General features: G+C 41.7%; 1 protein-coding gene across 4 annotated transcripts; it reads left to right on the top strand.

Annotated features, from left to right (window-relative positions):
- The first annotated feature begins 1,869 nt into the window (after positions 1 to 1,869).
- Positions 1,870 to 22,395, top strand: CBX1 (chromobox 1). 4 transcript variants are annotated; one of them, XM_059996786.1, is made up of 6 exons: positions 1,870 to 2,073; positions 4,470 to 4,571; positions 17,449 to 17,625; positions 18,101 to 18,278; positions 19,072 to 19,166; positions 21,801 to 22,395. In XM_059996786.1, the coding sequence occupies exons 2-6, from the start codon at positions 4,489 to 4,491 to the stop codon at positions 21,943 to 21,945; spliced, it is 678 nt and encodes a 225-aa protein (XP_059852769.1). In that variant the 5' UTR covers positions 1,870 to 2,073; positions 4,470 to 4,488; the 3' UTR covers positions 21,946 to 22,395. The 4 variants fall into 4 exon arrangements, with proteins under 4 accessions (XP_059852769.1, XP_059852772.1, XP_059852771.1 ...); XM_059996787.1 differs by lacking the exon at positions 1,870 to 2,073 and adding an exon at positions 13,743 to 13,829 and having other exon boundaries at positions 4,504 to 4,571; XM_059996789.1 differs by lacking the exon at positions 4,470 to 4,571 and having other exon boundaries at positions 17,452 to 17,625.
- The last annotated feature ends 208 nt before the right edge of the window (positions 22,396 to 22,603 follow it).

Below are 22,603 nucleotides of genomic sequence, written 5' to 3'. Positions count from 1 at the left end.
TACCTAAAAAGAGAAGGTGACCTTTGACTCCCTTCATTCAAGAATGATGTAGAGCACCAGGGCCATGATGGCTCCCTGTACTTTGAAATATGCTTATAAGAGGCAGAATTTAACAAACTAGATGTGCTAGATCTGAAACTGTTGTCCTATGATATACAGTTTAAGAAAATGGTGACATTTAGCTCAGAAAAGAGAGACCTTAAGGAACATGAAGGCGGAATTTCAATACTAGAAATACAATATGAAAGAGGAATTAGGTTAATAGAAGAGAACTGTGTGCTGCTACAGAAGCCAGAAGTAAGGAAATAGATGGCATTTACATGGGGAAGCAGAATTCAGCTCAGTATGAGGAATTGGAGATAACAGCATTTTATACAGGCGGAAATATGGTTTTGGAGTTAGAAATAACATCAAATCTTGATTCCAACACTTTCTTGCTTAATGCCATTGGACAGATTACACAGCCTCTGCGACTTTTCTGCAAAATGCAAATAGCAATTCCACCTCCTGGGGTTGATGTCAGGATTAAATAACATTAATCAAGGACTTAACAAAATTCCTAGCTAGTAGCTAATAGTGTTACAACTAAGTTTCTCATCATTAAAATTATTAAAAACAGAATAGGGCACTTCAAGAGGGAATGAATAGATGAATTTTTGCCTCTTCATGGACACCCAACCCAAAAATGTCTCAGGAAGAACTGCCCTCTTCTCTGCTCTCACAGCTCTTTTAGCAAAACTGTTTTATGATATTGCTGGGCTGGGTTCTTACATGGCAATTCTCCAGAATCCTGCACAGTACCTGGCACAGCAAAACTGCTATATAAATGCAGACTCCTGCATTCTGGGGTGGAGTACAGTAGACTAGTTGCCTTTTTCCTTTCCCTCTGATTAGGAGGATGTTTGAATTCCAGGTAAGGGGGAAAACGTCACCTTGGTGGTAGAAGTTCTATTTAGTTCCTGATTGGATAAGGAAAAGTAGAGTAAGGGGGGGAGATCGAAAAACCCCACAAATATGATGTGAAGAAAAGAGACGAAGGAAATCTTGATCACCTACATTTTCTGTCAGGTAGGAGAAGAACATATTAATTCATTTAGTCAACAAATGTTGATTGACTACTGTATGCTAGGGATTGACTACTGTATGCTAGGGGCTGTACTGGGCCAAGGTTTCTGCCCTTACTGGAGTGGTGTTTTGAGTCCAAGAGAGAAGACAGACATGACAATAAAGTGGGGTGAATATTACGATGAGACCGAATTCCCACGTGAGCGGGTTTGGGGATGGCAATCTAGTTGATATTAGAAGAATTATAACACTTGTCCCAAAGAATAAGAAACATGTTTTTTTGCCTATTTCTGTGTTTCTTTGGGGAGGCTGGGTGAGGGAGGGGTGTTCATGGATAATGGGGGTTTTGGCACTAAAGCCACCCATTGGTGCAGCCAATGAGATACTATGATGACACCTACCAGGCGGACCTACCTAGCCTAAGGGGTCAGGGAAGGCCTCGAAAGGGAAGTACTGTAATCTCAACGCCGAGACGCAGGAGCCTTACAGAGATCTGGTGAGAAACCTGTTATAAGATGCAAAATTTTCAAGGATGTGAACTACTGTCCAGAAGTGGTTGATATTTCAGACCAAGCATCAGACTCTCTTGTAAAACCACACGTTTTAACTTTCTAGGTTGCAGCTTTCTAAACTGCAGTCGCTTCGGCGGCACTAGCTATCGAAGAACTAAGTAAAACTCGAAACCCTAGCAAACTGTGCGTGGCGCCGTGGAAGGCGCGCAGCACTTCGGGTCTTGTAGTCTGGGACGGACTTCGAGTCCCATAGCGCTGTGCGGCGGGACGTCGCGCCTGCGTCATGCGGGCGGCGGGCAGCGCAGAGTGCGAGGCTCTTTTGTTCGGCTGAGGGGAGGGCCGTTGGCCGGGGCCTGCGGTACGCCGCTTCAGTGAGGGGCTCAACCGCGGTCAACCGGTTTGTTGCTTTTCTGGTCGCCACTCCCCTGGCCGGCCCGACAAGACGCGCTAGTAGCGCGGCACCGATTTCTCGCGGGCTCGTGGGCGCTGCTCTGAGGTGAAGAGCCCGCTAGAGGCGGGGAAGCGGGGGGGAGGCGCGCGGAGGCGGCGGCGGCGGCGGCGGGAGCCCTGGATGAGGGGCCGCGCGCTCGCGGCGGAGGTCGGGAGCGGGGAGCGTGTCTGAATCCCGCGCCCTTCCCGCGCCGAGCTCTCCGCCGGGCGCAGTGAGTAGGACGACTGGCGCGAGAAGGATGGAGAGGGCGGGGCGGCGTCTCCTGAGCCAGAAATTGAAGCGATTCTGGGTGGGCCGAGCACTTGCGGGTCGCCCTTCGGGCCTGGGTAGACCAAGACAATGCTCCTTGGGTTGGGCTGGAGAGAAAACACTGGGTAAATTGGGAAGGGGACGGACGGGGCAGCCTGGATGCTTGGACAAGCGTAGGGAGCGTTGGTGACTGCGAGACCCGAGGTTTAGAAATGTAACCTGAGAATATATTGGGTCCAGCCGGGGCTGCCAGAGGAATTCCTCTTGCAGGGCTGGGGAACGGTAACTTCGAGGAAATTGTAAGGGTGGGCCGGGCGGCCCAAAGTGTGCTACTGGGGGAAGAGATCTGTTGAATAAATCGAGGAAGAGGCTAGAAGGAGGGGTAGTATTTGCCTGGCTTGGCTCGGGTTGGGGGGCGGGGGGAGGCGGGGAGAAGCTGTCAGGGCAAGTGGGGCGGAGGTCCCGAGAGCATTTTCTGTGAGGTGTGAAGAAGAAAAGGGGGAAACTGGCCACCCCTTGCTTCCTGGTTGATCGGCAGTAAGAATAATGTGTGAAGAAAAGATGGAACACACTTTTTTCCTTTTTCCAGATTTTCTACTACCTTCACTCCTTGATTCCTTTAGGGAGTTAAAAAGTCCAAGTGCAGCTCTTGCTTTGATTCATAATTAGTTCCATACGTTTTTATCTGAGATTGTTGCTGGTCACAATTTCACTGCGGTGAAATTGTAGAAATGTGTAGATGAGTTCATATTTAAGGAATGAAGTTAACTTAGTGAGAGATTATGAGACGGTGTGGGAGGTTGAGAGAGAAAGTGGAAAAGTTCGTGAGATTGTGAGGTTTTTTTCCTTGGACTCTTAAGTTTTTTAGGCAGCTTGTCCTTCCTGGAAAATTTGAATACGAAGGGAGCAGTACTTTACCCCTTTTCCAAAACTTCAGATGAAGATTTTTCATGGATTGTTGCTATATTCAGACATGTATTGGTTGAGCTCAATTAAGGTGGAATTTACAAAAAGATCAGTTACGCTAGAACCTCTGGCCAGGGGTAAGCTGTCCTCAAATGTGTTAAGAATCAGGTCGCCATTTTGGAATAGTTCTAAAAGGTCCAGGGTTTTGGAATGAATGCAGGAATACAATTGGGAAATTAGTGCCAGTGCTCCAAGGTGCTTACAGATATTTACATGGAAAGTGCTATGACTGAAGTGCACAGTGTTGGAATCGGCCACACCTTAATAAAGCTTCAAGGCAGTTCAGAATCTTCAGTCATTTCCAATTTTCCCTCTGGTGCCATTTTCTTCATTGGCTGCTATAACCTAAATTGTTTTTCACTAAAAATGTAAATATTGTGTAGCTTGGTGTTTCTAGCTTCTTGATTAAAGGAGACCAAGTATGGGTACCCTATTCTTCTGCATTTTGACTACAGGATACTAATATTTTTATAATCATCTAAAGAAAGGAAGCAACCATTATATCTTCTGGTGCCCATTTTAGAGACTAGGAAAATGTTTCTTTTTGAATTCACACCACTTAAAGAGAATTGATGAATTTTTGTCATTTTCTAGTAGTTTATCCATTGAAATCTTCCTTTTTCATATACTCTTTCTCGTGGTATAACAGGTTTTGCATTAGATATGATGGCTTTTTTGCATCATAGGTTATTTCGCTGAAGAGTTTTTGGAATAAGATGCTAATGGCTAGTTTATGGCCTATATAAGATGGGGCCATGCCTCTTGTTCATTCAAGTGTCTGACACATTGTTGACCATTCATATTGTTGAATGAATGGATAGGGCTTTGAGATCTTTTCTGAGAATCCCATATTAGTAGAATGGCCTGATGTGCATTTATGTAATCAATTGAATGGATAGGGCTTTGAGATCTTTTTTGAGAATCCCGTATTAGTAGAATGGCCTGATGTGCATTTATGTAATCAGTTTGCCTGTTTTTGTTCTATGACGTTAGGCAGAGTAAAACTGTTGCCCTTGGCATGCTTGTCTTAGCCTATGTTTTTAATATACTCACCCTGGTATTAAATACAGAAAAGGTATGCAGATTGTGCAAGTGGCAGTTTTAAATACCTTAGGCAAGTACTAGGAGAGGACCCAGGTTCTGGGTTTCAACAGCAAGCTATATAGTATTTTGAATATTTTCTGTTATATAAGTATCTTGAAAAATCATTTGTGTCCTTTGTATAGAGTTAATAAGTATTTCTCAATGGCGATGTCTACTGAAAAATTGAATAGCCTTTCCACGATTAATTGGAGAAGTTGTTTGAATGAGGACAAAATTCTGATCCTGTAAGTATTTGAATAACTTGTTAAATCTTTCCTGCCTTTTAAGCTTTTATGATTTACTGACCAAAAGGGGGCAGCCTAATTTGTCTGTGAAATTGTGCCTTTCTTTAATAATAGCAAACACATTGAGGGCCTAACAGAACTATGGTATTTGAGAAGTTAATGTCACTACTCTGGTTTTGTTTTGTTGTCTATGAATCCTTTGGTCTCTGCTCTTATTCTGGTCTTGCTTTCTAATCACTTTTATTTCATTTTAAACTAAAATATTTGCTTCAGGTATCACTGTGTTCTACTAATATTTACAGATCCCTATGGCCTCTAAACCCAAGCTATATCTATAGTTTCATTTCTATCAGCACCATGAAAAGGAGTTAGCCAAGCTTCTGGACACGTCTCAGATAAAATTCTAATTTTATTCACACACTGGTATTCTAGTCCTAGATCCTGGAATTCGAGGACAGGGATTTCTTTAAAAATGAAACTCCTGCCCACCCGGTATGTGGCACAAGTTCTTGTTTTCTGCGCAGTAAAGTTTTCCATCTGGAAAGCATTTGCCTCACAAACAGCCACAGCTAACAAACTGAAAGCAGTTTAGAAACATGAGTTAGGAGGACTACAAACTGAATATACTATACACATGCCTTCACCTGCCTTTTGATGACTGGTATGTAGTTGCTAATGCTCAGCAAGGATACTTACTTCTTTGCAGATCCGATTTATTTGCTCATCATTCCCTAAAAAGCTGACAACTTTGGACTTCTGTTCCCTCGTTATCTCAATCTGAGACATCCATTCTTATTGCCCATATAGGGTTCAACACCTTACACTGGGTCCAGACCTACCTTTGAGTGTCTGAGTAAAAATAGAAACAAAATGCTTTGGGAACCACAAGAAAAAGAGAAATAATATTTAGCTAAGTTGGGTAAGCATCATGGAAGAAGTAGCATTTGAGCTAGCTCTTGAAGGAGGGGTAGGATTTTGACTACTAGCCTTGGACAGGAGCACACTTCTTAATAATGAGCAAATCCATGCATGGAGGAAATGTGCAGGATATGTTCAGGTTGTACTTTTCTGTTTTGACAGGAGAATAGGTTTGTGAGGGAAGTAGGAGTATGGAATGGTTGGATCTAAAGGGTGTTAGATGTACATTGTGGAGTTTGGCCTTTTTTATAAGAAAGGAGGAGGAGACTTTGTAGAAAATTTTTTAGCAGTTACCTGCCACTTTCCTAATCAGTGTACTCCCACCTAAACTGGTTTACACACTGTCTGCCTCCGTTGCTTTTGTTAACAATAGTTCCTTGGGCTAAATCGCCTCCCTCCAGTCCAGTTTTTCAAATGCTATTGGAACCTTGCCTCAATCCCAGCTTTTCAAAACCTTTCTAATCACCCTAGCCATTTATTCTTCCAAGCCCCGGTAGTGCTTTGATGGCGGCTACTTCTTGCTTACATTTCTTTTGCTAATTACTGCATACTCCTGTCATTTCTTCTATTGAAATGAACTTCAATTGCATTTGTACCTTTCTGGTATGTTTTTAATCGTACAGTCCTGGCTCTGTGTCTTACCCTTGAGCAGGGGACTTGGGGAATTTTTCTTTGCTTCGGTAAGCCTTAGTTTCCTCGTTTGTGAAATGGGCTTAATAGAGATGTTGTGAGCATTGAATTAAGTGCCTTTCTATGCATTAAGTGTTAAGTATTCAATAAAAGTTATTTTGTTATTACTAGTCCTTATGGGATTTTCAAAAGCCTCTACTTCCTGTGAGTCTGCATATGCTGCTAGCCTGGCCAAACAGTTCCATTTGCCTGGGTCTGAGGGGATTCCACATTCTGTGATGTGGAGCTTTCAGAAGCTTTCAGTGCTTTAGCTGGGATGAATTGGTCACCCTTTATTCCACCCAAGCTCTTAGTAAATCCTTATTGATTTGATTTGGTTTTTTAATAGATGGTATTAAAAGCTAGTAGAGCTGTAGTTATAAACTTTTATAGCCATTAACTGACTAGGTTAAACCTAAGCTAGAGGCAAAAAAGATGGGTAAGGAAAACAAGGAATGGAAAAAGGAGCTAGATGAAGGAATGAAGTGGGGAGTGAAATGCACGGTAATTATCATCTGGTCCTTGTCTGCTGCTCCCGCAATATAGCTCTTTCTACCTGGCCACACTTCTGTTCTTCAGATATAGCAAGCTCTTCTCACCCTAGGACTTTGAACCCACTATTCTTTAAATTTGGTACGTTTTTCTGATTTTTGCTGAGTTGTCTCCTTGTCATTTGGGTCTCTGTTTAAATGTTACTTAATCTGAAGATATTTTCTTTATAGCATTTATCACTAATGTTTTCTTGCTTCTTGTCTGTGCCCTACTCTGCACACGCATGCATGCATGCATACACTCCCACTCATGCTGACTCATTTGTCCACATTAGAATATAAACTCTAAGAGACCAGGGATTTTGTCTGTCTTGTTCACCCTATTTGTCTAGTGTCTCACGCATAATAGGCACCCAATATAGGTAATTGTTAAGTGAATGAATACTGTAGGAGCATGTTCACAGGAAGAGTTAACCTAAACTTAGTCTGGGGCTTCGGGGAAGCTTCTGATGATGACATTTTTTTAGCTAAGGGAATTAGTCAAGTGAAGAATGGAGCAAAGGGCAAGGTAATTGTGATTGATAGGGTTAGGTGCAGTGGTCTTCAGCTCAAATGCCCACAGATAATGGTATGAAGAGGTCTGCATTTTTACATCAGTGGCTAGTATTGAGAATGAATTGGGTTGGGAGTTATCCAGGCAAGAGATGGTGGTTGCTTGGAATAGGATGGTAGTAGTGGGACTAGACAAATGTATAAATTAAAAGATATTTAAGATATAAAATCAACAGGATTTAGTAAGAGACTGGATATGGGGTTTGAGTGGGGAGAAATCAAGAATGTCATAATTTTGTCTTGAACTCAGTAAAAGCTATATGAATTCTTAGAAAGACCATTCATTTAATTGGGTGATGGGCCTTTTTTAAAAGTATATCTGTAAAATCAGAGCCTGAAATCACAACCTCTGAAGTTATAGAACTTTACTGTATGAATCATTAAAACTGACTTTTGGTATTTATGTAGTTCTTCAGATATCTTAAAATTCCTTTTGCAAATAATTCTGTTGAAATTTTCCATTGTTTGTATCCAGAATTTACTTCCTTTTTCTCACCTATCTTATCTGTCTTCATAGGAACATAGATTCCTTTTGCCATTTACTACAAGGGCTTTCTTACTTTGTTTTGCTGCCTGGGTGAGACAAAAGGAAGAACATAAGAAATTCCTACACTTTAGGTATATGAAATGTGATTTCTCCGATTCTGGCAGCTCTTCTATCTCAGTCTTCCAGAAATGAGATCTTGGTTTCTGTTTTATAATTATTGGTCATTCATACCAGTCAGACCTGGGTCCTTCTTGAGTGTGTTCTGGAGCTGCTCTGCTGTTTTGAAAAACCTAGCCAGGGGACTTCCCTGGTGGCACAGTGGTTAAGAATCCGCTTACCAATGCAGGGGACACGGGTTCGATCCCTGGTCCGGGAAGATCCCACATGCCACGGAGCAACTAAGCCCGTGCTCCACAACTACTGAGCCTGTGCTCTAGAGCCCGCGCGCTCTAGGGCCCACATGCCACAACTACTAAGCCTGCGTGCTGCAACTGCTGAAGCCTGTGCGCCTAGAGCCCCTGCCCCACAACAAGAGAAGCCCACGCACCGCAAGGAAGAGTAGCCCCCGCTCGCCACAACTAGAGAAAGTCTGTGCGCAGCAATGAAGACTCAACACAGCCAAAATATATTTAAAAAAGAAAGAAAAACCTAGCCATGAATTTCAGCCATATACATTGAACAAAAATGGTATTTTCTTAGAGTTCCTAATGCACTGGATTTCAGAGAGTTATCCTTACGCTTAAAGCAGTAAATAATCTAATGAAGTAGGTTATATATGCAAATATGTAAATAGATAATGAATGCCAGAAGGTCATAAAAGCTCACCTCAAAGGAATTCCATGAGAGTTGTTACACCAATTTTACAGATGAGAAAACTGAGTTATGCAGTAAATATATATAACTACCTATAAGCATAAAGTTTTGAGAGGTCAAGGACAGCAAAGATACCATGCTTCTGGTGCTCATACTAGCTTTCTTTTGGTGAAAGGAACTGTGAGGACCCTTCAGGCAGTGCTCTTCCAGTTTCATTTCTAGTACAAGAAAGGTCTAGAGTGAATGATGTTGAATGTGATGTAGAGGTTTTGTTTTCAAGAACATCAGTTATTACTTACTGTTCAGCCTTATTCTAAATTTTTATGGAGAAAGTAAAACGTTCACCTACCTTTTAGCTAACTATGAGAATTGATTTATGTCTGCAATAATGTATAATTTCACCTGAGGAATGTAGTTTCTGCCAGTCCTCTTACAGCAATGGCTTATATCCAAGGAATGCATCAGATCACCTAAGGAGCTTTTAAAGATGCAGGTGCCGTGGTCAAATCAACAGTGTTTGCAATAATAATAAATTGGAAACAACCGAAATTTTCATCATTAGGTAGATGGTTAGAGTATGGTGTGGCCATACAAGATGGAATACTATGCAGCTTAAGAATGGAGACCTTGGGCTTCCCTGGTGGCACAGTGGTTGAGAGTCCGCCTGTCGATGCAGGGGACACGGGTTCGTGCCCCGGTCCGGGAAGATCCCACATGCCGCGGAGCGGCTAGGCCCGTGAGCCATGGCCGCTGAGCCTGCGCGTCCAGAGCCTGTGCTTCACAACGGGAGAGGCCACAGCAGTGAGAGGCCTGCGTACCGCAAAAAAAAAAAAAGAGTGGAGACCTTTATGCAACAATGTCAGAGATGCATTACATTGTATTAAAAGGCAAATTATAGAACTATAATAACTATTTTCACATATGTACATCTGGGTCAGTTTACATATAGAAGAACAGCTTTGACAGGTTTTGAGCCAGGGAACTTTGATTCCCTAATTGAATGTGAATACATGTATTATATTACAGTTAGAAAAACAAAATATTTTTTTAAATAATGCACATACACACACCCTACACTCTGACTCACTGGATCTGGGTATCTGTATTTATAAATTCCATAGGTGATTCTTATTCTCATGTAGGTGAAAGTTCTCTACTCAAGGTCTGCTTTCCTGTGAATTCTTTCTTAGTACAGATGGTCATCTCACCAGACCAGCATTCTAAATGTTTCACCTTAGTGTTTACCTCAAAAGGCCTACTGGTTTGTTTCAGAGGGCTGTAGCTGTTACCTTGTCCTCACATCTGGAATTTGACCTTTCAAGCTGGCAAGAAATCCGTATGGAAGTTCTGGGGTAGCCCGTTATAATTCATGTTTGTGATGGCAAGCAGGAGCTATGCTCACATTGTCTTCTCAGATCCTTCTCATATCGTTTCACTAGGAACAACTACAGGCATACCTTGTTTTATTACACTTCGCTTTATTTGAAGATACTGCATTTTTTACAGATTGAAGGTTTGTGGCAACCCTGTGTCAAGTAAGTCTATCAGTGCCATTTTTCTAACAACATCTGCTCACTTTATGTCTCTGTGTCACGCTTTGGTAATTCTTGCAATATTTCAGACTTTTTCATTACTATTATATTTGTTATAGTGATCTGTGATCAGTGATCTTTGATATTACTATTGTAATTGTTTTGGGGTGCCACAAACCATGCCCATGTAAGATGGTGAAACTTAATCTGCCAGCTGTTCCCCAGTTTCTCTCCCTTTCCTCAGGCCTCCCTATTCCTTGAGATACAACGAATATTGAAATTAGGCCATTTAATAACACTGCAATGGCCTCTAAGTGTTCAAGTGAAAGGAAAAGTTGTGTCTCTCACTTTAATCAGAATCTAGAAACGATTACGTTTAATGAGGAAGGCATGTTGAAAACTGAGATACGCCAAAAGGTAGGCGCTGCTTAGCCAAGTTACGAATGCAAAGGAAAAGTTTTTAAAGGAAATTAAAAGTGCTACTCCGGTGAACACATAAATGATAAGAAAACAAAACAGTCTTCTTGCTCATATGTAGAAAGTTTTAATGGCCTGGATAGAAGATTAAACCGGTCACAGCGTTGAAGCCAGCAGAGGTTGGTTCATAAGATTTAAGGAGGAAAGCCATCTCCATAACATAAAAATGCAAAGTGAAGCAGCAAGTGCTGACATAGAAGCTACAGCAAGTTATCCAGAAGATCTAGCTAAAATAATTAATGAAGTTGGCTACAGTAAACGACAGATTTTTAGTGTAGACAAAACAGCTTTCTATTGGAAGAAGACGCCATCTAGGACTTTGTCATAGCTAGAGAGGAGAAGTCAATGCCTGGCTTCAAGGGACAGGCTGACTCTCTTGTTAGGGGCTAATGCAGCTGGTGACTTTAAGTTGAAGCCAGTACTCATTTACCATTCCAGAAATCTTAGGGCCCTTAAAATCTGCTAAATCTACTCTGACTGTGTTCTGTAAATGGAACAACAAAGCCTGGATGACAGCACATCTGTTTACAACGTAGTTTACAGCATGGTCTCCAGTCTCCTTTTTTGGTCTTAGCAACATGTGGTCCTTTTTTTCCAGACTGTTCTGTTTTCCAGTTTCTGACAAAAACTCTATTCAGCTTTTTCTATTGCCCAGTGCATCTCCTTAACAATAACTTTATCATTTTAAATCTTATTTCACATGAAAAAACTAATACTTGGTGTAAAAAGGGCTGCTGCACACATAAAAAGGGCTGCTGCACACAATAAAGTTATTTTATGCCCATTGTTGAGACCTACTGCTTAGAAAAAAAGATTCCTTTCAAAATATTACTGCTCATTGACAACATTTGGTCACCAAGAGCTCTGATGGAGATGTACAAGGTTAATGTTGTTTTCATGCCTGCAAACGCAGCATCATTCTGCAGCCCGTGGATCGAGGAGTCATTTTGACTTTCAAGTCTTATTATTTAAGAAATACATTTTGTAAGGCTGTAGCTGCCATAGATAGTGATTCCTTTGATGGATCTGGGCAAAGTAAATTGAAAACCTTCTGGAAAGGATTCACCATTCTAGATGCCATTAAGAACATTTGTGATTCATCGGAAGAGGTCAAAATACCAACACTAACAGGAGTTTGAAAGAAGTTAATTCCAAGCCCTCATGGATGATTTTGAGGGGTTCAAGACTTAAGTGAAAGAAATAGACATGTGGTGGAAATAGCAAGAGAACTAGAATTAGAAGTGTAGTCTGAAGAGTGACTTAATTGCTGCAGTGTCATAATAAAACTTCAGCAGGTGAGTTGCTTCTTATGGTTGAGCCAAAAAAGTGGTTTCTTGAGACAGAATCTACTCTTGGTGGAGATGCTGTGAAGGCTGTTGAAATGACAACAAAGGATTTAGAATATTATACAAACTCATTTGATAAAGCAGCAGCAGGGTTTGAGAGGACTGACTCCAATTTTGAAAGAAGTTCTGTGGGTAAAAGGTTATCAAACAGCATGAATGCTACAGAGAAATCAGTTCGTGAAAGGAAGAGTCAGTCAGTGTGGAGAACTTCATTGTTGTCTTATTTTAGTAAACTGTCACAGCCACCCCATCTTTCAGAATGCACCACCCTAAATCATTCTGCAGCCATCAACATCAGGTCAAGACCCTTCCTTCATTAGCAAAAAGGTTGACTTGCTGAAAGTTCAGATGTTGGTTAGCATTTTTCACAGTATTCTTTAAGGTAGTATGTATATTGGTTTTTTAGACATAATGCTATTATTGCTTAGTAGACTACAATATAGTGTAAACTTTTATATGCACTGGGAAACCAGAAAATTTGTGAGTCTCGTTTTATTGCAGGGGTCTGGAGGTCTGCCTGTATTCAAAACCAGAATGCCTAATCTTGTGTCTGATACTTCACTGCCTCTGCCTGCAAGTAGCATTGTTCCTCCTTTCCATTTTCTAGCTCCTAACTGTAGGAGTGGAGGGGGTATCCAGGAGAATTGCAACTGTGCTTTTTCTTTCTCTTAAAAGAACTATGAGTTCATGACTCTTGCTTCAGATTTACACTATTCCTGGATTTATTGGGACACTATAGAAGAATTTGGGGTTCTTAAAATTGGCATTTTCTCAGTAGTTCTCTGTAGCCTACTTGCTAGGCTACAAAAATTCAAAACTTCTGCACCATCTAGCACTTGTCAATTTAAAAGACTGAGAAGACTGCTGGGGCCCCAAAAACCAAAGCTTTGCCACTGCCTGCTGATTTAATTAACAATGTATACCTTCCATATTCCAGTAACCAATAAAAAATCATTGGTTTTTAAACACCTATACATATTCTAAGGTCTTTTTTGAAAGAAAATCATTATCCACACTTCCTTATTTACTGATGACAAATTGTAGAGAGGACTGAAGTCAGACCTTTCAGTCCTGTCCTCGTAGAGGCTGGAGGGAAATTTCTCCTGTAAGTGTGTAGCTAGCTCCTAGTTCTGTGTGTGCAGCAGGGCCATTAGCCCAGTCCTGCTGGGAGATGTCCACACTGAAGTGATGTATTTTTTGTTAATTGTGTGACCTTAGAAGATTTATTTCATGTAAATTTATTGTGTTATCTCTGAGGTGTCAATAACATCTGAATGGCTTATTTTATAGGATTGTTTCAAAGATCAAATGAGATAACATGGTAGCACTTTGTAAACTGTAAAGTGCAATACAAATGTAACGTATTATTTTTCTAGGCATCTTAAAATGTAGCAGACCCAGTAAATATTTAGGTAAAATTGTAGCAGCTTAACTAGGTTAAGGATTTTTTGTCTGAAACATCGTGATGAGCCTTAAGAAGACTTTTTTTTTTTTTTTTTTTTTTTTTTGGGCTACGTTGGGTCTTCGTTGCTGTGTGCAGGCTTCCTCTAGCTGCAGTGAGTGGGGCTACTCTTTGTTGCGGTACGCAGGCTTCTCATTGAGGTGGCTTCTCTTGTTGCGGAGCACGGGCTCTAGGCATGCGGGCTTCAGTAGTTGTGGCACACAGGCTTAGCTGCTCCGTGGCATGTGTGATCTTCCCGGACCAGGGCTCGAACCCATATCCCTTGCATTGGCAGGCAGATTCTTAACCACTGCGCCACCAGGGAAGCCCCCTTAAGAAGACTTGTCCAAGGATTCTTTTCTAATCTTTTTATTTATTTATTTAGGCTGCGCTGGGTCTTCGTTGCGGTGCAAGGGCTTCTCTAGTTGTGGCGCGTGGGCTCAGTAGTTGGCGGCGCACGGGATGCATTGCGGTATGTGGGATCTTAGTTCTGCGAACAGGTATCAAACCCAGGCCCCCTGCATAGGGAGCACGGAGCCTTAACCACTGGACCACCAGGGAAGTCCCTAAGATTTCTGAGTTAATTTAGAACTGTTCGCCCTTGTGTACATCTTGTGATGTTCTAGTATATACCTTGACCCTTTGTTCAATGATTATGGTACTTTTTATGCCATAATTTGGTTGCCAGGATATTTAGGGAGAGTGGCAAATAGCATTGAATAAAGGCATTTTTCCATTATGCTACTACGCTGATCTGAGTTACTTTGAATATCCTTGCCAAGCAATTCCAGTTGAAAGCCCTCCTTCCAGATGTCACTGCTGGTATTTGGAGATTGCCATATTCAGGGAGAGGTGGTCTCTCTTGAAATAATCGATTTGGAAACTATATGCAAATAATTGGCCTGTCATAATATTTAAGGGAGCTCTTGGCTTGTCTGAAGGTGCTATCGATAGATTCTGTAGGAAGAGTGGGTTGTGTATTTAATCCACTTCTCTACTGATTTTGACAAATGGTTTATTCAGGACCCCAGAGAAGTACCTATAAATAAGGAAAACACTCACACTGGGAAGCCTGGCTGAGAGTCTCCAATATAAAGAGAATCCAATCCCTGGAGGTAAATGCTGGGATGAGCCAGTTAAGAAAACTCAAAAGAGAGAAATGGAAGTGTGTTTTCTACATTCTTCACTTCTCATTTGAGTTGCTCTTAGGACAATGAATTTAAGTGAGTAAAGATGAAAATCAAGCGGTCTCACTCTAGATTTCCCTATTTGGGGGTTTTCTTTACCTAACCTAAAGGATTATATTCTTATGCTATGACTCTTTCTCCTTGAGGCCATGCTAACGATAAAGGGAGGGGAGGCCTGCAGTAGCTAGAGATGAGCTAGAAGCTGTCCCTACCTTTTTGTTTTGTAGTAACAGGATCAGATGGGCAGGATTCAGTGTTATTTCTTTTTGTAAGACAAATGTAGCTATTAATGTAGATAACACAGAGCCTTCAATATCTCTGAATTCTGAAGCCAGAGTGATAAGACTGCCTTTCCTTTACTTTCTTAAATTTAATTACTTGGGAGAGGGGTTATTAGGGGACAGTTACTGGTTTGGGGTTGTCTGTAACCCGTTGTTTTTCTGTCTGTTGAGAAAGGGAGTAGCTTCCAATTTCTGAGTCCAAACTAATGTAGGGAGTTGTGGTACCCTTTGTTATTGAAAGGTGATTGTCAATTTATTTTTCTTTGCACATTAACTGATGCATGAATCTTGCCACCCCTTCAACTGACAGTGAAAGGAAGCAAGCAAGGAGTAGCACTTGTTCTTCGGAGCAAACACTACTGCATTTATCCAAAAGAAAAATTAGACTTTTTTTCCTTTCCTTATAACACTTGTCATGGCAATCAGATTCTGAAAACCTGAAAGTATCTCCCTCCAGGAAGAAGCAACAGGCTCTGAATCAGAGGCACAATGAAGCTAGCCAATAATTAGCAAAAGGTGACATTCAATACACTGATTAGTCTGTTCAGTAACAATAAAAGGAAAACTCATGGCACTAAAAGATGGGTTGGGGAGGGAAGGAAAGCAGAATCTTTGGTATGTAAATGGAGAGGAACAGTCTCAGTGCAGATGTGTGTTTTGAACTGTGTGGACAGGGGCATTGGGTGTGGCCTTAGGCCACACTGAAAGCATCTCAGAAAACTGTGTGTGTGTGCCACTCAGCAAAAGTTCAGAATACCTTTAGTGGAAGAGGTATCTATATTTTTTTCTTACCAGACATTAGGTTTCAGGAAGACAGGGACCATTACTTACTCTCTTGAATCTCCAGTCTCCAGCAATGCAGAATTTTCTAGTAGCCAAATGTTTGTTGTTTCAGTAAGTCAGCATTGCTTATATATGCAGACATGAGAATATCTCAGACTATAAACCTAAACAAGCATCTGTAGATACTATAACTGATTCATATTGATGAGCCTGACTTTTAGTAAAGGTTTGTTATATTTCATATAGTCTATAGATGAACTCTTTCTAAAATACATTCTGTCTACACGTGCCAATTTAAAACTATTTAGAAGAGCCTACTTTCACTGACTCCTTTTCCCAAGGATGCTAGGAATAACCAGTTTAAACCCCAATTAGCATTGCCTTAAATTCAAACATGAAACATGGTAGTAACTACTTTCTTGTCTTGGATCATCTGCCATACTCTTGGTTGTTTGTATTTCCTTCTGGGCAGCTAATGTATCTATCAATTTGTAGACTGCAGCCAGTTTTGTAGATCAATTTTGTTGTATAGGTATCTTATGGCGCCACCTACTGACACATTTGTTATCATAAGGCTTTATGCTTACCAACAGTCAAGAGTTGTATGAAGGACTAAAGAAAATAGATTTATAGGGGACTGGAATTTTAGCACTGGAAGAACCCTTAGAGGTTACCCAGCCTGATGATATATTTTACAAAAGAATAAATTCAGGTTCTGTTATCTGTGATACCCACCTTTTTTCCCCCATTTATTTCCAAATTCGTTTAGAGAATCCCATGGTCATTCTGGCATTTTTATGAATCCTTCTCAGCCTTAGAAATAAAAAGTAGAATAAAAAGTTCACAAGAAACTTGAGAATTATAAATTAATGGTGGCATTCAGAAAAGACTACATAAAGAACCTTAAGGGGACTCAAAAGAGATTGTGCTTAACAATGCAGAAGAATTGCTTATATTATATATGCATATACAGAAGGGAAAATTAAACTAGATGTTTAATAAATAGGACAAGCCATTTCCCTTAGTAAAAATCCAAGTCCAATACTGTGATGAAATTGAAAAACATTCAGAGAATTAGAAAGTATGGATCAGAGGATTATATGTATATAGGTTTGATATATAGACCTTATTTTTAGGAGAATTGCTTTTTTTTCAAATTAGTGTCATATTTTAGATACCATAAGTAAAGGGGTATTGGGAGCTTTTTTAACTTAGGAGGAATGGGTATAAAAGTTTTAAGTGGATATGCAAGAATAAAGAAGTTTTGCTGTGAGATTAGTTGGGGCTGTTTTAGAAAACTAACTTTCTAGCTGAACATAGAAAACTCTTGGGTATTGAAGATGAATAGGCATAACATTTATTGAAGCAGAATGCACTGTTTTTTGTAAGATTTATTTATTACTTATTTATTTTATTATTTTTGGCTGCATTGGGTCTTAGTTGCGGCATGCGGGATCTTCGTTGAGGCATGCGGGCTCTTCGTTGCAGCACACAGGCTTCTCTCTGGTTCTGGCGTGCGGGTTTTGTATCTAGTTGTGGCACTCAGGCTCCAGGGTGTGTGGGCTCTGTAGTTTGCGGCACACAGGCTCTCTAATTGAGGCGCACGAGCTCAGTAGTTGTGGCACATGGGCTTGGTGGCCCCATGGCATGTGGGATCTTAGTCCCCTGACCAGGGATCGAACCCATGTCCCCTGCATTGGAAGGTGGATTCTTTACCACTGGACCACCAGGGAAGTCCCAAGCGTGCACTGTTAAAATCATCGATGATGTCCCTGGTTTTATCCAAATATTCTCCTAAGAGTGTACCCTAATGTTCTTTTTATTTCCTTTATCATTTTAGCAGCGTCACCCTTTATACCAGAAAGCTGGCGGGCACTATGGGGAAAAAACAAAACAAGAAGAAAGTGGAGGAGGTGCTAGAAGAAGAAGAAGAAGAATATGTGGTGGAAAAAGTTCTTGACCGTCGAGTGGTAAAGGGCAAAGTGGAGTACCTCCTAAAGTGGAAGGGGTTCTCAGAGTAAGTTTCATTGACCCAGGAAAATCCATTCATTTGGTCACCAACTATTTCTCAGGAGACTGGTAATGTGCATGACCCAGGGTGCACTGATGGGTACGTTGTGACTCAGGCCTGGCCTTCACAGCTTATAGTTTAATTAGGAAAATGACCTACATGTACGAAGTGCTATCATGCAAGACTGATTTCTGATGAGCAGTTTTGTGTGTGGCTTTACACTGATCCAAGTTTGCAAAGAGAGAGTAACTTTCTTTTGAAGGAGGCAAGTTTCTAAGCTTTCAATTTGTACTAAAAAGCCCCCTACTGCCTCCCAAAAAATGTCAACTTTGTCAGGTTCTTGGTCTTGGACAGAATCCAGTTATATTTTATCATTAACTCCTCTGTTCCAAGGACACCAGGTTTTGTCCTCCTGTGCTTCTCCTTAGTGTGAGTGTGCTAACTTTGAGTGGAAATTGTGACTGTGTGCCTCTGGTTTCAGTGAGGACAACACATGGGAGCCAGAAGAAAACCTGGATTGCCCCGACCTCATTGCTGAGTTCCTGCAGTCACAGAAAACAGCACACGAGACAGATAAATCGGAGGGAGGCAAGCGCAAAGCTGATTCTGATTCGGAAGATAAGGGGGAGGAGAGCAAACCAAAGAAGAAGAAAGAAGAGGTAAGGCTCGAAGTAAGAATTTTTACTAGCCTAGAATTCATGCTGCTGTCAAAGAAGCTGAAAGATAATTTAAGCACTTTTGTTCTGCTGCTCCTTAGATCTCAGCAGCTGGCTCTCAATCCTTTTGGAATGTTAGATAGGCTAATGCTTTAAAAATGTTTGAGAGGGGCTTCCCTGGTGGCGCAGTGGTTGGGAGTCCGCCTGCCGATGCAGGGGACACGGGTTCGTGCCCCGGTCCGGGAAGGTCCCACATGCCGCGGAGCGACTGGGCCCGTGAGCCATGGCCGCTGAGCCTGCGCGTCCAGCACCTGTGCTCCGCAACGGGAGAGGCCACAACAGTGAGAGGCCCGCGTGCCGCAAAAAAAAAAAAAATGTTTGAGGGTTCAATCTCATGAAGCCACATAATCTACTCTTATTTTATGTGAGGTTCAAGAACAGTAAGTGCAAGAGAATTCATTCCTGTGAGGAGATGGCTGTCAATGTTTTAATCATTACAGGTTTTAATCTATTCAATACCGTAAAGTAAGGTACCTTTCGAGGGTGAAGAACAGTTGTGAACATTTATTTTGCTTGAGATGTGGGTCCCTTTTTACATATGGGGAAACCTCAAGCACTTCAAAACTCGACGGAATAATCACTCAGAAGGATTCTAAAAGGCTTGTGACTTAGAGCCAAAGATTTGGTGAAATATTGGCAAAAGGGTTTGATAACATTGTCAGAGAAACAGGAGTTGCTCCAGTCCGGATAACAGTCCCATATAGTTAAAATTGTTCCATCTCTGTGGTTTTTACAGTCAGAAAAGCCACGAGGCTTTGCCCGGGGTTTGGAACCGGAGCGGATTATTGGAGCTACAGACTCCAGTGGAGAACTCATGTTCCTGATGAAATGGTGAGTCTGCCAGTGGCTCTGTGTGGTTGTTTTTTTCTTCTCCACATCTGTTCCATGCCAGAGGAAAAGAGCTGGACCTTCAAAATTCCAGTCGCCCAGGTGTGAAATCTTTAAGATGGCATAGTCCTTCGATAGTGACCCTCGGCCTGACTGCCAACCCGGACTCGTGAGTTACAGGTAGGGGCCCTTAGGATTCTTGGATCTTTGCCCATTTTTTTTTAGGAGGTGGGAGACAATCTGGAGTACAGAGGGTATGGGGAGGAATCACATTTCACTCATGTAAATAAAGGGGGAAAAAAAGAAATGTGATTGAACCACCCTCCCCTTCCACCACCTCCTTAATAAAGATCGGGCTGGCCCCAGGATCAGAAATTCTGTTAACTTCTCAGGGTTAGGAAAGAATTTCTGTAGCTCTTCCTTTGTCCTTGACTGTTAGATCCTCTCCAGTTTGTGCAGATTCTACAATTGCAGTATCTGCCAGCAGGGGTCAGCAAGGCCCCTTTACTATACTAAGCATACAGAGAAGCCTGCTTTTTTCCATTATAAGTATAAATACCAGTGGTGGTAGTACTCCATGAAACAGCTTAATGAAAGCAGTTGTCTTGAGAATCTTAACAACTGTAATTAACCCAAAATTCTCTATAATTTCTCTATTCTCTGTCCAAAAGGAAAGCTTTCTTCCCTTTTTCTTGCTTGTTGGAAGTGCTTGTTCTCCTCCCCCCCAAAGTGAAGCTCAATCATTGTCCTTAAAATATAAATTAGGAGTGAATAATCCTAAGCCTGTGCCAAAGAAGGCAGCATTCTAGGGGCTTTGTCCTTTTGTCAGTCTAGAACCTTCTCGGAAACTCATATCTGTACTAATTCCTCTCCTTTAGAAGGTGGCAGGAGAGGCCTAACTTGAACACTGAAAGCCTATGGCACAACCGGCTAAACCTCTTTTTTTTTCCCATGCACTCCCTAGGTGTTTACTGACTCTGACCTTCTTTTAGCTTATTTATTGCTAGCCTGTAGGAGAAAAGTTCATTTTTAAGGTGCTGCATATGGGAGAAAGGAATTAATACCAGAACTTATTCAGTCCAACTAGAATACACTTTCTCTGGCTGCATGTGACCAGTCTGAGTAATGGTAGCACCTCCTTATTGCTTGACACTACATTCCTTTGGTTCACTCACTAGTGTGTAAAGATTATAGCTGAATGTAACTCTGCAAGTTAAGATTGGATGTTGATTATTAAACCAAGTTCACTTTAAAGTGATTTTCCTGGAGAATGGAGATACTTGTTCATTTCCCAAAGTAGCTATTTTTCTGTGCAGTGAAAAGACTGAAGTCTTACTTCAAAGGCTGTTGTTGAATTGTCAACAAGGGGCAGCCTGCTTCAGGTTCCCATGCTGTTATACTCCTTTTCCTTCCCATTCTCTTGTCTGTTTTTCAAAATCATACCTTACTGGCTTACTCTTCCCTGGTTCCGTGGGGCTGTGTGGCTTTGGTGTACCTGTTGCTGGAGTTCTGGAAGTTTGGGGTAGTGTCTCGTCAGAGATCCCATCATATATATCTATCTGCTGCCTGCCCTATGCTATTGCTTCCATCTAGGATGTTCCCAATGACCTGAAGATAGCTTACCCCTAAGTCCCTTGTAATATGTATGTAGTTTTCAATTTCTGAGAACATTTTAAAATTCAGAAAAAATATGGAGAATTATGTAACAGTCCCTTTATTTTCTATCTCCCAGTTTTGAAGCACCATTTCAAAGCACCTGGGAGTTGTGGCCTGTCTGTGAGCATGGCACTTGGTAGTGTTAAACAGTATGATTATGAGTAAGCAAGAAAGTGTCCACCTGCATTGGCTCTGGTCAGTGCCAAATTGGTATTAAATCTTACTATCCAACATGGTATTAAATCCTATTACCAAGCCAAGATCTCTCCATGGGCTTTTAGCAGCTGGGATATGGCTTTGGAAGAGTATGGTAGCCTCTCTTATTTCCTCAGAGAATCTGAGAGTCATGGTTTTGTATGTGTGTGTGCGGCCTTTCCCAGGGGTTCAGAGTTAGCTTTTGACAAAGATATCTAGAGGGCATTTTCAATGGGAGAAGATCTCCGAGGATATTACTTGGCTAAAAGCTGCTAGTAAATGATGCTTACACCATATTATCATCCTTCCCTGGCCTGCTCTTCTGGAATTAATATTTTATTAATTTATTTTTTATAAATTTTTTAAAAAATTTATTTTTGGCCGCATTGGGTCTTTGTTGCTGCGTGCGGGCTTTCTCTAGTTGCGGTGAGCAGGGGCTACTCTTTGTTGCGTTGCGGTGTGCGGGCTTCTCATTATGGTGGCTTCTCTTGTTGCAGAGCCACAGGCTCTAGGCGCGTGGGCTTCGGTATTTGTGGCACACGGGCTCAGTAGTTGTGGCTTACGGGCTCAGTAGTTGTGGCGCACAGGCTTAGTTGCTCTGCAGCATGTGGGATCTTCTGGACCAGGGCTCGAACCCACGTCCCCTGCATTGGCAGGCAGATTCTTAACCACAGCGCCACCAGGGAAGCCTGGAATTAATATTTTAAAAGCCCAAGCCCTTGGGTGATCCAAGTTAGGAGACCACTAGCACCTGGTCTCAAAGTCTCTTTGTGCTTTGTTCTGCAGGAAAAACTCTGATGAGGCTGACCTGGTCCCTGCCAAGGAAGCCAATGTCAAGTGCCCACAGGTTGTCATATCCTTCTATGAGGAAAGGCTGACGTGGCATTCCTACCCCTCGGAGGATGATGACAAAAAAGATGACAAGAATTAACTCTCCTGAGTACCAGCCCCTGTCACATCTGACTGTGGGTTTCAGGTGGGGAAAGAAGGAGATCTACTTGTCTTGACACCGTAGAGGGGGCTTGAGAAGATGTCCTTTGAAGAGCCAGTATAGTTTCTGTGCCCTACAGCAGCCCAAGTGCTTTAAAGCCGCTCCATGCTGTATAGTTTGCACACCCATCCCAGTGGAGGGGAAGGAGGGTCAGTGTTTCAAGGCAACCCATTCTGAACTTTGCTGACAAAAGCAAAGGGCCTTCTATGAAGGACAAAACTTGCAGAATGGGATGTGGGAGAGCAAAAGATACTGCAGATCTTCAAAGAGCATCTCCACAACCCACAGCCTTCTTCCCAATAGTGTTAACTCTGCATTTTTACAGCGTAGCATGTATGTAGTTTTTGGCTATTTCTGGTGTGTTATTTGGGGTGGGAGGGATGGGGTGGGGAAGAAGGGAGATGGGTTAGGATCATTTTGGTTAAAATTTGGGGCCTGTTGGGGGGAAATGGTGAAAGAAAGGAAAGAACAACTAATGATGATTTGGTTCTGTGTCCAGAATATTTCATCCTTTCAAAAAATGTCATTGGCAACCTAAATGAGGACTGTGAGAGACTGTTTAAAAGCTGTGAATGCCTGAAACTTAGAAGCCAAGGTG

The sequence above is a fragment of the Delphinus delphis genome, chromosome 19 (assembly GCF_949987515.2).
Source record: "Delphinus delphis chromosome 19, mDelDel1.2, whole genome shotgun sequence".
NCBI classification, from domain to species: Eukaryota; Metazoa; Chordata; class Mammalia; order Artiodactyla; family Delphinidae; genus Delphinus; species Delphinus delphis.
This window is presented reverse-complemented; position numbering and strand designations above follow the sequence as displayed.

Excerpts from the sequence above, each read along its gene's own strand:
- CBX1 (XM_059996786.1), top strand. The coding sequence starts at position 4,489 with ATGGCGATGTCTACTGAAAAATTGAATAGCCTTTCCACGATTAATTGG. Across the intron at positions 18,279-19,071 it reads CAAAGAAGAAGAAAGAAGAG|TCAGAAAAGCCACGAGGCTT; the intron begins GTAAGGCTCGAA and ends TGGTTTTTACAG. Across the intron at positions 19,167-21,800 it reads CTCATGTTCCTGATGAAATG|GAAAAACTCTGATGAGGCTG; the intron begins GTGAGTCTGCCA and ends TTTGTTCTGCAG.